Source organism: Dryobates pubescens, chromosome 16 (genome assembly GCF_014839835.1).
Source record: "Dryobates pubescens isolate bDryPub1 chromosome 16, bDryPub1.pri, whole genome shotgun sequence".
Classification (NCBI taxonomy): Eukaryota; Metazoa; Chordata; class Aves; order Piciformes; family Picidae; genus Dryobates; species Dryobates pubescens.
The window spans coordinates 21,792,754-21,803,070 of record NC_071627.1 but is presented as its reverse complement, the minus strand read 5'-3'; the positions used below and the strand labels follow the sequence as shown (position 1 = coordinate 21,803,070).

General features: G+C 59.2%; 1 protein-coding gene across 1 annotated transcript; it reads right to left on the bottom strand.

Moving 5' to 3' along the window:
- Positions 1 to 958: 958 nt before the first annotated feature.
- CD74 (CD74 molecule) lies at positions 959 to 5,407 on the bottom strand. The gene is made up of 9 exons (XM_054168278.1): positions 5,306 to 5,407; positions 3,408 to 3,583; positions 3,205 to 3,296; positions 3,057 to 3,110; positions 2,725 to 2,820; positions 2,376 to 2,493; positions 1,573 to 1,765; positions 1,183 to 1,289; positions 959 to 966 (listed from the first exon to the last, which is right to left on the bottom strand). The coding sequence occupies exons 1-9, from the start codon at positions 5,362 to 5,364 to the stop codon at positions 959 to 961; spliced, it is 903 nt and encodes a 300-aa protein (XP_054024253.1). The 5' UTR covers positions 5,365 to 5,407.
- Positions 5,408 to 10,317: the final 4,910 nt, after the last annotated feature.

The window sequence follows — 10,317 nt, the reverse complement described above, 5'->3', positions numbered from 1 at the left end:
GTGAGGGATGAGGGATGGGATTCCCTCACCCTCCCTCCCACACTGCAGCCTGGCTCTGCTGGGGAGTGCAGAGCTCCCTGGCAGCTGCTCTTCCAGCCCAGAGCTGGCTCCTGGCAGCCACAACTCACTTAAAAGGTGACTTCAGCCTCCCAGGCTGTGCTGGGCTGCAGGGAGACCCCAAGCTGCAGAGGTTATTGAGCAAGTGCTGGGCCAGGAGTGGGGCAAGGAATATGCCTGGTCCTGAGAGGGGGCACAGGCAGCCCAAGGGTCCTTGCAGAGACTTTTTGCTGTCTCCCCTTGCTTTATTTTTAACCTACCACAGCTGCAAACACTTTGCCAGTGCTGCCCTGCTGCAGCTGCTTACAAGGCTTTCTTATTCAGAAGTTTATTTGAGAATCAGGAGCTTCTGAGGCCATTTATAAAGGAACTACCAGACAGATTCAGAAGTAGTAGAAGCCCTCTGCCCACTGCTGCAGCTGCTCTCCAGCCTGAAGGCAGAAGCTGAAGGTGAATGTCCATCTGCAAAAGTTCTCATTGCACAATGAAACTCTGCTCCACTCATCTAATGGGGCTTCAAGCTCTCTGGGTCAGTTAAGAAGCTGGTGGAGGTTGCTTTGCTGCTTTTAATGTTAATTCAGTGTCAGAAAGCATTGAGTGTTCTCCAGCCTGGGCACTGCTGAGGGGCACAAGGAACAGGAGCTGGGGGTCTGACACCAATGAAATAGTTTTCCAGCCTGCTTTAGCCACCCTCTAAGGGGACACTTTGTGTGTAGCTCTGATCCTGGTGGCAGTTCAGCCCTGCCTGGTGCCCTGCAGCAGGGTTGCAGTTGATGCCTTGGAGGGGCAGGGGTGCCTGCTGTTACTTGCCTTGGGAAAGCAGTGTGTGAGCAGAAGTGAAAGAGAGGAATAAAGCAGGTGAGCTGGGATGCTGGAGGAGACAGCCATCTGCTGGCATCTTCTAGTCAACTGTGGAGGAAAGAGGAGGGAGTCAGTAAGGCAGCTCAGGACTCCCCAAAGCCCAGGCTGCTTGTGCTGTGTTTGCATCACCACCTCTGCCTGCCCAGCAGTGCTTTGGCGCTGCCCTGGCCATTAGGGGTGGACCTCTACCTCCCCCCAGCCTCACCACCTCCCCTCTCCTAGTCCCCAGGGCTTTCCCCTTCCCTGTCCCACTTGAAATCTCACCTTTTTCTGCACCCAGCTTGAGCATGTCCACGCCAGAGAACATCATCTCCTCTGGCTCCACGACATCTGCAGAGGGAGAGCAGGATGTGGGTGATGGAGGCCTGAGGCTGCTCCCTTGTTCCCCCACCCCACTGGAGGACAGCAGGGGAGAGCCTGCACCCACCCATAGGTTTGGGAGCAAGAGGGACTTGGGGAACACCTTGAGTGCAGGTCCCCAAGGAGGAGGGCTGTGCTTTTTATGGTCCTCCTCCAGCCTTTAATATGCTGGCACTGAAGAGCGGTGAGGATGCTGCGTGCAGCTCGGGCACCCTCCTCTCCCTGGCAGCTTTCTCCCTCCTGCCCAACCAAAGAGGGGGGCAGGATCCTCTCGTCAGTGCCCTCACTGGTGACCTACCAGGGCAGTGCAGCTGCTCCCGAGTGGCAGTGCCCTGGATCTGGGTGCCATTTCTGTAGCAGCACCAGCAGTAGCCGGTGCCGGCGTGGCACTGCTTGGGCAGGTAGTCGCCGTTCTCATCGCACCGGGGGCGGAAGCGGCCCGGATGGGTGCCCCCAAAGCTGGCCTCTGCCTGGCACTTAGTCTGCACTAGGGCAACAAAAACAAAGGGGAGAGGCTGTGAGCCCCCTGCCCTTTTCCTTCCCCAAGCAGCTAGATGGGAAAGGTGCCCCAGCCCCGCCCCACAGGCACCTTCCTGAAGCTCTCAGGCCAGCCACGGGCTGAAGAGGTGGTGTGGGGCTCCAGCCTGCCCGGCCTGGGCACATCCCAAATGCCCTGCAGGCAGGGGGGGAGTGGCTCTGTGTTGGCCTAAAGGCCACCAAAGAGATTCATGACTAGAATCATAGAAGTGTCAGGGTTGGAAGGGAAAATCAGCCAGTCCCAACCCCCTGCCATGGGCAGGGACACCTCACACTGCAGCAGGTTGCTCACAGCCACCTCCAGCCTGGCTGCAAACACCTCCAGGCATGAGGCTTCCACCACCTCCCTGGGCAGCCTGTGCCAGGCTCTCACCACCCTCATGGGGAACAACTTCTTCCTAACATCCACTCTGGCTCTCCCTTTATCTAGTTGTGTTCCATTCCCCATCAGGAGATGGAGGGTTCAGGATCCCCATGCTGGCACTTACTAGGGGGAAGTGGTTGCTCCTGAAGGGCCAGTCCCAACCCTCCCTAGCAGGGCAGCCCTGACCCCCTGATACCTTTCTCTGCTGGGACTGCCTTGGGCTTCACTGGGTCTGGCTTGGGCTCCACGGGGACTGCCTTGGGGTTCTTGGCCATTTCAAACAGCAGCCACTTGTGCATCCAGGACTCAAGGGACTGCACAAGAGAAAGCAACACATTAATTGGCACGTGGGGGTGTGTGCACCATGGGGAAGTTGAGATGCAGGCTCCAGTGTAGGGCAAGGAAGGCTGTGAGTACCACCACCTTGCTTGGACCCCAAGCCTGACTCAAATAGGACTTTGTTTTTCCAGGTGGGGACACCTCAGTTCCTTCCCAAAGCTGGGTGATCCTGGAAGGGGAAAAGCAGGCCCACAGCAAGCACTGACCTTCCAGTCTGCACCGCTCAGAGTGGTTTTCAGGCTCTTCAGGTTGTCCAGCAGGCTGCCCTTCAGCTCTGGAAACATCTTCTTGGGGTCTACTTGCTGCAGAGTGACAACCATGGTGAGACAGCATAAAGAAAACTCAGGTGGTGGGAAGGTTAGTCTCTGCCTATATCAGCCAGATAGACGTTGAAGTAGGCCAGGAGCTCCCACTGATGCCCCAAGAGGCCGCCAGACCCAGCCAAGAGGCCGCCAGACCCAGCCAAGAGGCAGTGAGCTGGAAGCAGAGGGTCCCAGCAGCTCCTGCAGTGCAGGTGTAGGGCAGTGAGGAACCTTACCAGCAGCAGGTGCTTCACTTGGTCCTCGGTTTTGTTGCTGGGGGGAGCCAGGTCCTTGAGAGAAAGGCAAAAGGGCAGTGTGAGCATGAGGGCTGGCACCAAGCCCCAAAGGCAGCAGCCAGTGCCAAGCAGCGGTGGGCATTCTTACCAGCCTGTCTGCAATGGAGGCCACAGGCAGGACCTTCATGGCCAGAGGTGTGTTCACCATGGCCACCTTCATCTTGTTCACCGGCTTGGCACCTGCCCAGGGAAGAATGGCATGAGGGGCAGCAGGCTGGGTGGTGCAGAGGGGACCCCATCCCCTCTCCCCGGCCACCCCTCCATCATGCTGGTGCCCATGGGGCTACTGACTGGCAGGCAGTTTCCTCTGCAGTGCCTCCAGCTGCAGGGTCTGGGAGGTCTTGGTCAGCTTGCTGATCTGCCCGCTCTGCTGGTAGACAAAGTAGATGGTGACAGCCTGGCCAGCGATCAGCAGGGCCACCAGGATGGAGAGCGTGGAGAAGGCAGCTCTGCGCCCACAGGCAGCCCTGCAGGACACGGAGAAGGAGCTCAGCCTCCAGCGGCAGCAGATGTCCTTGCAGCCTACCATCACCGCCCCACAAAACCCCTCCTGCAGCCCACATCACCCTCCCGTGCCACCTTCCCTCCCCCCCTCTCCCGGGGGAGTTTGCAGCCAGACAAATGCAAACTCCCCCCCTGCAGCCTGGAGAAGTGAAACCTCGGCGTGAAGGTAGCTCCTCAGCACGGGGGAACTGAAACCCTCTGGGTGGGCAAGGGAGGTGGGTGGCAGAGCAATGCATGGGAGAGGTACCCGAGGAGCATGTGGGCACACAGGGGCTGTGGGCTGGGTGCTGCCAGGGGATTTCGGGGCATGGCATGGCCATCACCTTTTGTGGGATGATGAAGCCACTGGAGGCGGTGCTGGTGCTGGTGGGGGTAGAGGACACATCCCATGCGATGCTGGATCGCACTTAACACCTTGTGCAAAAAGCAGAGGTGCAGAGGCAGCACACGGGCAGGCTGGCTGGCTGTCACGGTGCCACCACCGCGTTCAGGTGCCAAGGGAAGGCAAAGCCAAGCGCCCACTGTGCTGCTGAGGCCTCCCCGGGCCACATCCTGCCCTGTCGGGGTGAACAGGGCACTGGCCCTGCCTCTGCCGCCCGCCAGGGGCGCAGCTCCGCTGCCAGCGCTGCTGGCAAAGCTCGGAGCGGGCGCTCGCCGCCCGCAAGTCTGCCCGGTGACTGATGACGTCAGAACTCCAGGGCTTGTGATTGGCTGGGAAGCGTTGGCAGGGGGCCCAAGGCGGGTGGGAGCTAGATGGGGGCTGGCTGGGACACGGGGGATGGTGGCTGCGCAAACCTGGCTGGACTCTGTCCATGCTGTGTCCCTGCCTGCCCCACAGCTACACCCTGAGCCTGCCTGCGCTGTAGCCATGCTGTGCCCCACCCGCCCCAGAGACCTGCCGGGACCCAGCTGCCCCACAGCCACACTCTGAGCCTGCCCACCCCATCCTCACATCATGTCCCTACCCGCCCCAGCGACCTGCCAGGACCCAGCTGCCCCACAGCCACACTCTGAGCCTGCCCACCCCATCCTCACATCATGTCCCCACCCGCCCCAGAGACCTGCCGGGACCCAGCTGCCCCACAGCCACACTCTGAGCCTGCCCACCCCATCCCCACATCATGTCCCCACCCGCCCCAGAGACCTGCCGGGACCCAGCTGCCCCACAGCCACACTCTGAACCTGCCCACCCCATCCTCACATCATGTCCCTACCCGCCCCAGAGACCTGCCGGGACCCAGCTGCCCCACAGCCACACTCTGAGCCTGCCCACCCCATCCCCACATCATGTCCCTACCCGCCCCAGAGACCTGCCGGGACCCAGCTGCCCCACAGCCACACTCTGAGCCTGCCCACCCCATCCCCACATCATGTCCCTACCCACCCCAGAGGTACAGCAACCCCCTCAGCCACAGAGCCACCCTGTAACCCCCCATCCCACAGCCACCCCACGTCCCTGTCTGCCCCACAGCCGTGCCCTCGGCCCCTTCCACCCCACAGCCCCCTTGGCTCCACACTGTGACCCCCACCTTCCGCTCCAGAGCTGCTCTATACCACCTTGGCACAACTGCAGCCTCTCCCACCTCACAGCCACACAATGCCCCCTCTTGCCCCACATCCCCATCACTCCCACTTTGCCCTCTGCATGCCCCCTTGACCCCACAGCCCCAAGCCCCCAGCAGCACCTCTGGGTGTCCCCAATGCTGGCCCGGTCAGAGATGAGGTCTCGCTGCTCCTCGGCCATGGCTCTGCTCTCGGCACCCCGATCAGCACTGAGCTGCCGGAGCCCCACCGCTGGAAATACCCCCCCAGGGTCCCCACCCTGCCCTGCCACCCCCGGGGGCGGGGGGGCAACAATCAAATACCCCCATTGGCTGCTGCCACCCGCATCAGCTGTTGCCAGGCAGAGCTCTGCTGAGCAGGTCTCCCATTCAGAGACGGGCTGGATCTGGCCCTGGGCACCATGGCCACTTCGTGGGACATCGCTTCCCACCCCACCACCATGGGCAGGTCATGACCCCAAGCCCGGTGACACCCAGTGCCTGGGGGCTTTAGTACCCCTGGGGGGGCAGGAGGTGGGATATGGGGTACAGGATGGGCAAAGTGGGAGGTGGAAGTGGGGTGGGAATGGTGGGAGGCAGTATGTGAGGAAGGAGGTGGGATGCAGAGGTGGCATCCCATGGGAAGGGCTCTTCAAACCAGAGGGTGGGCAGGAGCCCCTGTGGGGTCATGTCCTCAGGGCACATCCCTCCTCACTCACCTTCACTGCCAGGAAAAAGCTGCACTTTGGCCCAAAATCCCCCTTGAGGGGCACTTTGGCCTCCCTGTGGGTGGGGGTCCTTGGCCAGCACCTCTCAGGCTGAGGGGGTAATGGCTACAGGACCACCAAGTGTTTTCAGACCCCCTCCCTCTTGCAGCACCTCCCTGGCCCTGCCTGCAGTGCACTGGGGGTGCCTGAACCTCCAAACCCAAGAGGTGAGAAGCAGCCCCTCAAGGTGGGTAGCCCCCAGAGCACCCGTGGGGGTGGGGCAGTGTGGCTCCTCAGCTCCCCCTCGCTCCCCCCAGCACTACATGGGTGAGAGCAGCCTCCCACCCCCATAGTGCTGAGTTGAGGTGATTTTTTGTCCCCAAGGGACAGCCCAGGGCTAACCCCTCCCCAGTGCCAGCTCTGTGCCACAGGGCTTGGCTGTGCAGTGCCCTGCACACAGCTGCCTCCAGCAGCAGAACTGTGACCACTGTTCAGCCAAAAGTGAAACTCAGGTGTGAGACTACAAGCATCACTGCTTACCAGGCAAACCTCCCCAAGCACAGCCCAGGGGAGAGCAAGTGGGGCAAGCATGGGCAGGTTTCTTCAGCAGCTTCATCTCTCCTCCCAGGTCAGTCCCAGAGTCATCCCAGCAGCAGGGAGGGATCCTGAAGCAACAATCTGAAAGCACTTGCAAGGGGCAGGCAGGGTCCCCTGGCAGATGCTGCTTCTGGAGCAGCAGCAGGCGCTGGTGGGATGATGCTCCAGCTTCCCAGGTGAGAAATCAGAGGCCCTGGCCCAGGGGAAGGGCTTTGGTACTTCACAGTCCAGTCCTGGCCCCAGTCTGCTGTGACCCAGGCTGGCACAGATCCCTGTCCAAGGGTGTCTGTCCCTCAGCCTTACCCCAGGCCACCTTCATCCCCAGCTCCTGCCTCCACCTGTACTCCTCCCCAGAGGTTACTCTGAAGAGCAAAGTGATCTGCTGCTTTGTAGGTGATGCTGCATTTAGAAACCATCCAGGGTGCTGAACTAAAACCAACCCAACCCAAACACCACAGCAGAGAAAACAAGGGGGGAAAGTGCACAGAGGCCTTCCATAGACTTCCAGGCACTTGGAGGGGGCATCAGTGCCACAAGCCCCCTGCCCTGGGGGCAGGCTCCAGGCACATTCCCTGATCAGCCCTAAGGGGAACCAAGGAAAGGCTGAATAGGAACTCAGGTCGCGAAACCTGCAGCGACTTCACTGAGCCCAGCTCTGCAAACCACAAACACAAGCAACGAACTGGGGGGGTGGGGAGGTGAAGGAGAGCCCCACTCCCCCCCTCTGGGGCAGGCTGAGCTCCCTGAGCCCCCAGACCCAGCTGGGGGCTACCAGCACCAAGAGAGCTTTGCTCTGCACACAACCATTTCCATTAGAGTCAGAGAAACGTTTGGGGTGGAAGAGACCTTTAAGATCATCAAAGCCTTCTGTTGCTCACACTCTCACTCTCACACACACACACACTCACACCCCCACCCCATACCTTCTGCACAGGGCTGTGGCACCTGGAGAGTTTGAAATCTGTAAATGGATGTTCCTGGGGAGATGAGGAGCTTTTCAGAGAGCACTTTCTCTCTTTCTCTCTCTTCCACAGCCTGAGGCTGGCACCTGGACACAGCACAGGCTTCTGGACACAGCACAGGCTCAGCACCACCCTGGCACCCCCAAGGCTTTGTATTTTGTGCTGCCCATGGAAAGCTTGATGAGCACCATTCCCAGAGGCTGGGAGCCAGCTGTCTTCTGGGGGAAAAGAAGCCATCTGGAGCAAGGAGCAGGCTCAAGACTCAGCTCAGGCCTGCCCGTTCCTGGGGGACCTCAACCCAAGGCAGCAGAGCAATTATCTGAGGCAGGGAGGTGGAAATCACCCTGTGGGCATTCACATGAAGCCATTCTTCACCAGCCCAGCCTCTGCCTCGCAGCCCCAGCACAGCCTGACACCTGCTGAACAAACCCACACCTCCCTGCCTGTGAGGTGACACCCTTGGCTGCACAGAATCAGCCCTGGAAGAGCTCACCAGCAGACTCATCTCTGGGCACTTCAGAGGCCTGGAGATGTGCTGCAGCCCCAAGAGGAGCCTCATGCCCACAGCAGGGTGAACATCCCTGCTGGGGAGACACAAGGTGGGAGCCACATGTGCCACCCACCCAACCAGGGAGCTGTCACCCAGCTGCAGGGGGGCTGCAGATGATGCTGAATCTCCTAAGACAAAGCAGCTAGACAGGGTCATGAACTGAGAGGAGCCAAGGAACCCACCCATGTCACTCAGCCAGGACAGCCCTTCCCTCCAGCCCCCCCAGGACACGTGTGGGCAGCCTGCTCTGTGCACAGACCTGCCTGCCTCTCCTCTCAATTCCTGCTTCACCAGTTCCCCCCTGGGGGGCTTTCACACCCATGCAGGGAGCAGCCTCAAAGATGTCAGGTGAGAAACAAAAGCAATTGTTGCTGTTAGCTTTGCAGTGAGCCCTGCATGGCACAGCACAATGAGGGCAGCGAGTGGCAGGGGCTGTAAAGCAGCTCAGCCTGGACATCCCTACACACTCAGCCTGGACATCCCTACACACTCAGCTGAGCTCCTGACCAAGAGCTAATGAAGCAAATTCACCTCCCTGTGCTGGGCAAAGCTCCTGCCACCTGTGTGCCCCCTGGACACCTCCCTGGAAGAGGATACACCAAGCAGACACAGCTCTGGGTTCCTCCTACCTCAGATTGGGTCCCAGCTGGTGTTTCAGCAGCCTCCTCTCCAAAGAAAGGCCAGGCCCACGCCACAGGGCTCACTGCTGGCCAGGACCATGCTGCTGGGTCAACCTGACCCTGCTACAAGGTGGGAACTGCATCCTAATGAAGTCACTTCCCCTCTCATGCCCTTGGAGCAGCACTCAGCAGACACCTTCCCATTTAGAATCACAGAATGGTTTGGATTGGAGGGGAACAGTGACCTGAACTGCAAACATGGCACTCAGACAGTAAGGGAAGGTTATGCTCCCATTTCCCATGGCCACCTCTGAAGCTGCAAACCACAGAGCATGGCTGCAGAGGGAAGTGCTGCCTCAGGAACACGTCCAGGCAGATTGTTCCACAGAAAGGGGAAGTCATGCATGAAGCAAAACTTTGCAGGAAGCCCAGCAGCACTCTGCTTGCTCCCAGCTCAGCTTTCTTCTCCACCATCCAAGAGATGGTGACTCACTCTGAAACCACAAGTGTCCAAGTAGCTTTCTCTTCAAGGCTTCAGATCACAGCTTGGTCTCATCCACCATGGAGCCCATCCCCTTTTCACTGTGCTCCCCAGCTGAAGACCAGGCTCCACAGGAGCAACAAACCCTGGATCCAAGCTAGGCTCAGCAACTGTACCAGAACAGAGGCTGCTTTGAGAGCAGAGTGCCTCCTGCACCACCACCAGCCAAAGCACCCATTCCCATGAGGGCAGGGAGGCTTGGGAGTAGTGGGCAGGTGAAGGGATCTCCCATGAAGCACTTTCAGATGCAAGGGTGTGGGGAAAGTGCCCATGTAAAAGCCATGAGATTCTCAAGACTCAGGATCTGGGGGCATGCCTTGTCCAAGAGCCCAGGACAAACAGAAAACCACCTTCCAGCTCCATTTTGCAGTTCATACATCACACACAGGACTAACTCCTATTTGCCATGCAAAGAACACAGCTTTCTCATCCAGTTTTGACAAATAACCATCACTTAAACCTGCCCACAAGCATTCCTGGACAAACACTTCACCAGTTCCAAATGAGCTCCCTCACTCCCAGCCAACAGTTGACTGAACTGCAGCTGATGAGGCAATGCACCAGATGGAGGTGCCTCCACCACGAGCTCCCACCCACCACCCTGCTGGGGAGCTCATAGGAGTCCCACAGCAGCACAGGCACCACTGCACCAGGGCTGACATCACCCCTGCACAGGAGCAAGAGTGACATCCTCTCTCACGTGGTAGAGGCCACGGCTGTTTTAACCAGCAGTGTAAACCCTAACACCATGAGCACACAGAATCTACCTAGCTTAAACCACACACTTCTTGGGTGTTGTAACCCTATGAATCTTCTCCTGGTCTAAAGAACTTCTTAAGATGAGGGTGGCAGAACACTGGCAAGAGTTGCCCAGAGGGTGTAGATCCCCAGTCAGGCTGGACAGGGCTCTGAGAAACCTGATCTAGCTGAAGATGTCCTTGCTCACTGCCAAGGGGAGGTTGGACTAAATGACCTTTAAAGGTCCCTTCCAACCCAAACCAGCCCCAGCCTGTGATTCTAAACCCCTGCTGCAGCAGGTTCCGCAGGTATATTCAAAGCCCCTCTGCTGCAGCAGGACTCACAACTGCCCCAACCCCAACCAGAAGCCATTCATGGGTGTGATTAAATCGAAGCTGCTCAGCTCCTGAGCACAGCTCTGCAAGAGAAGAGGCAGGTAGG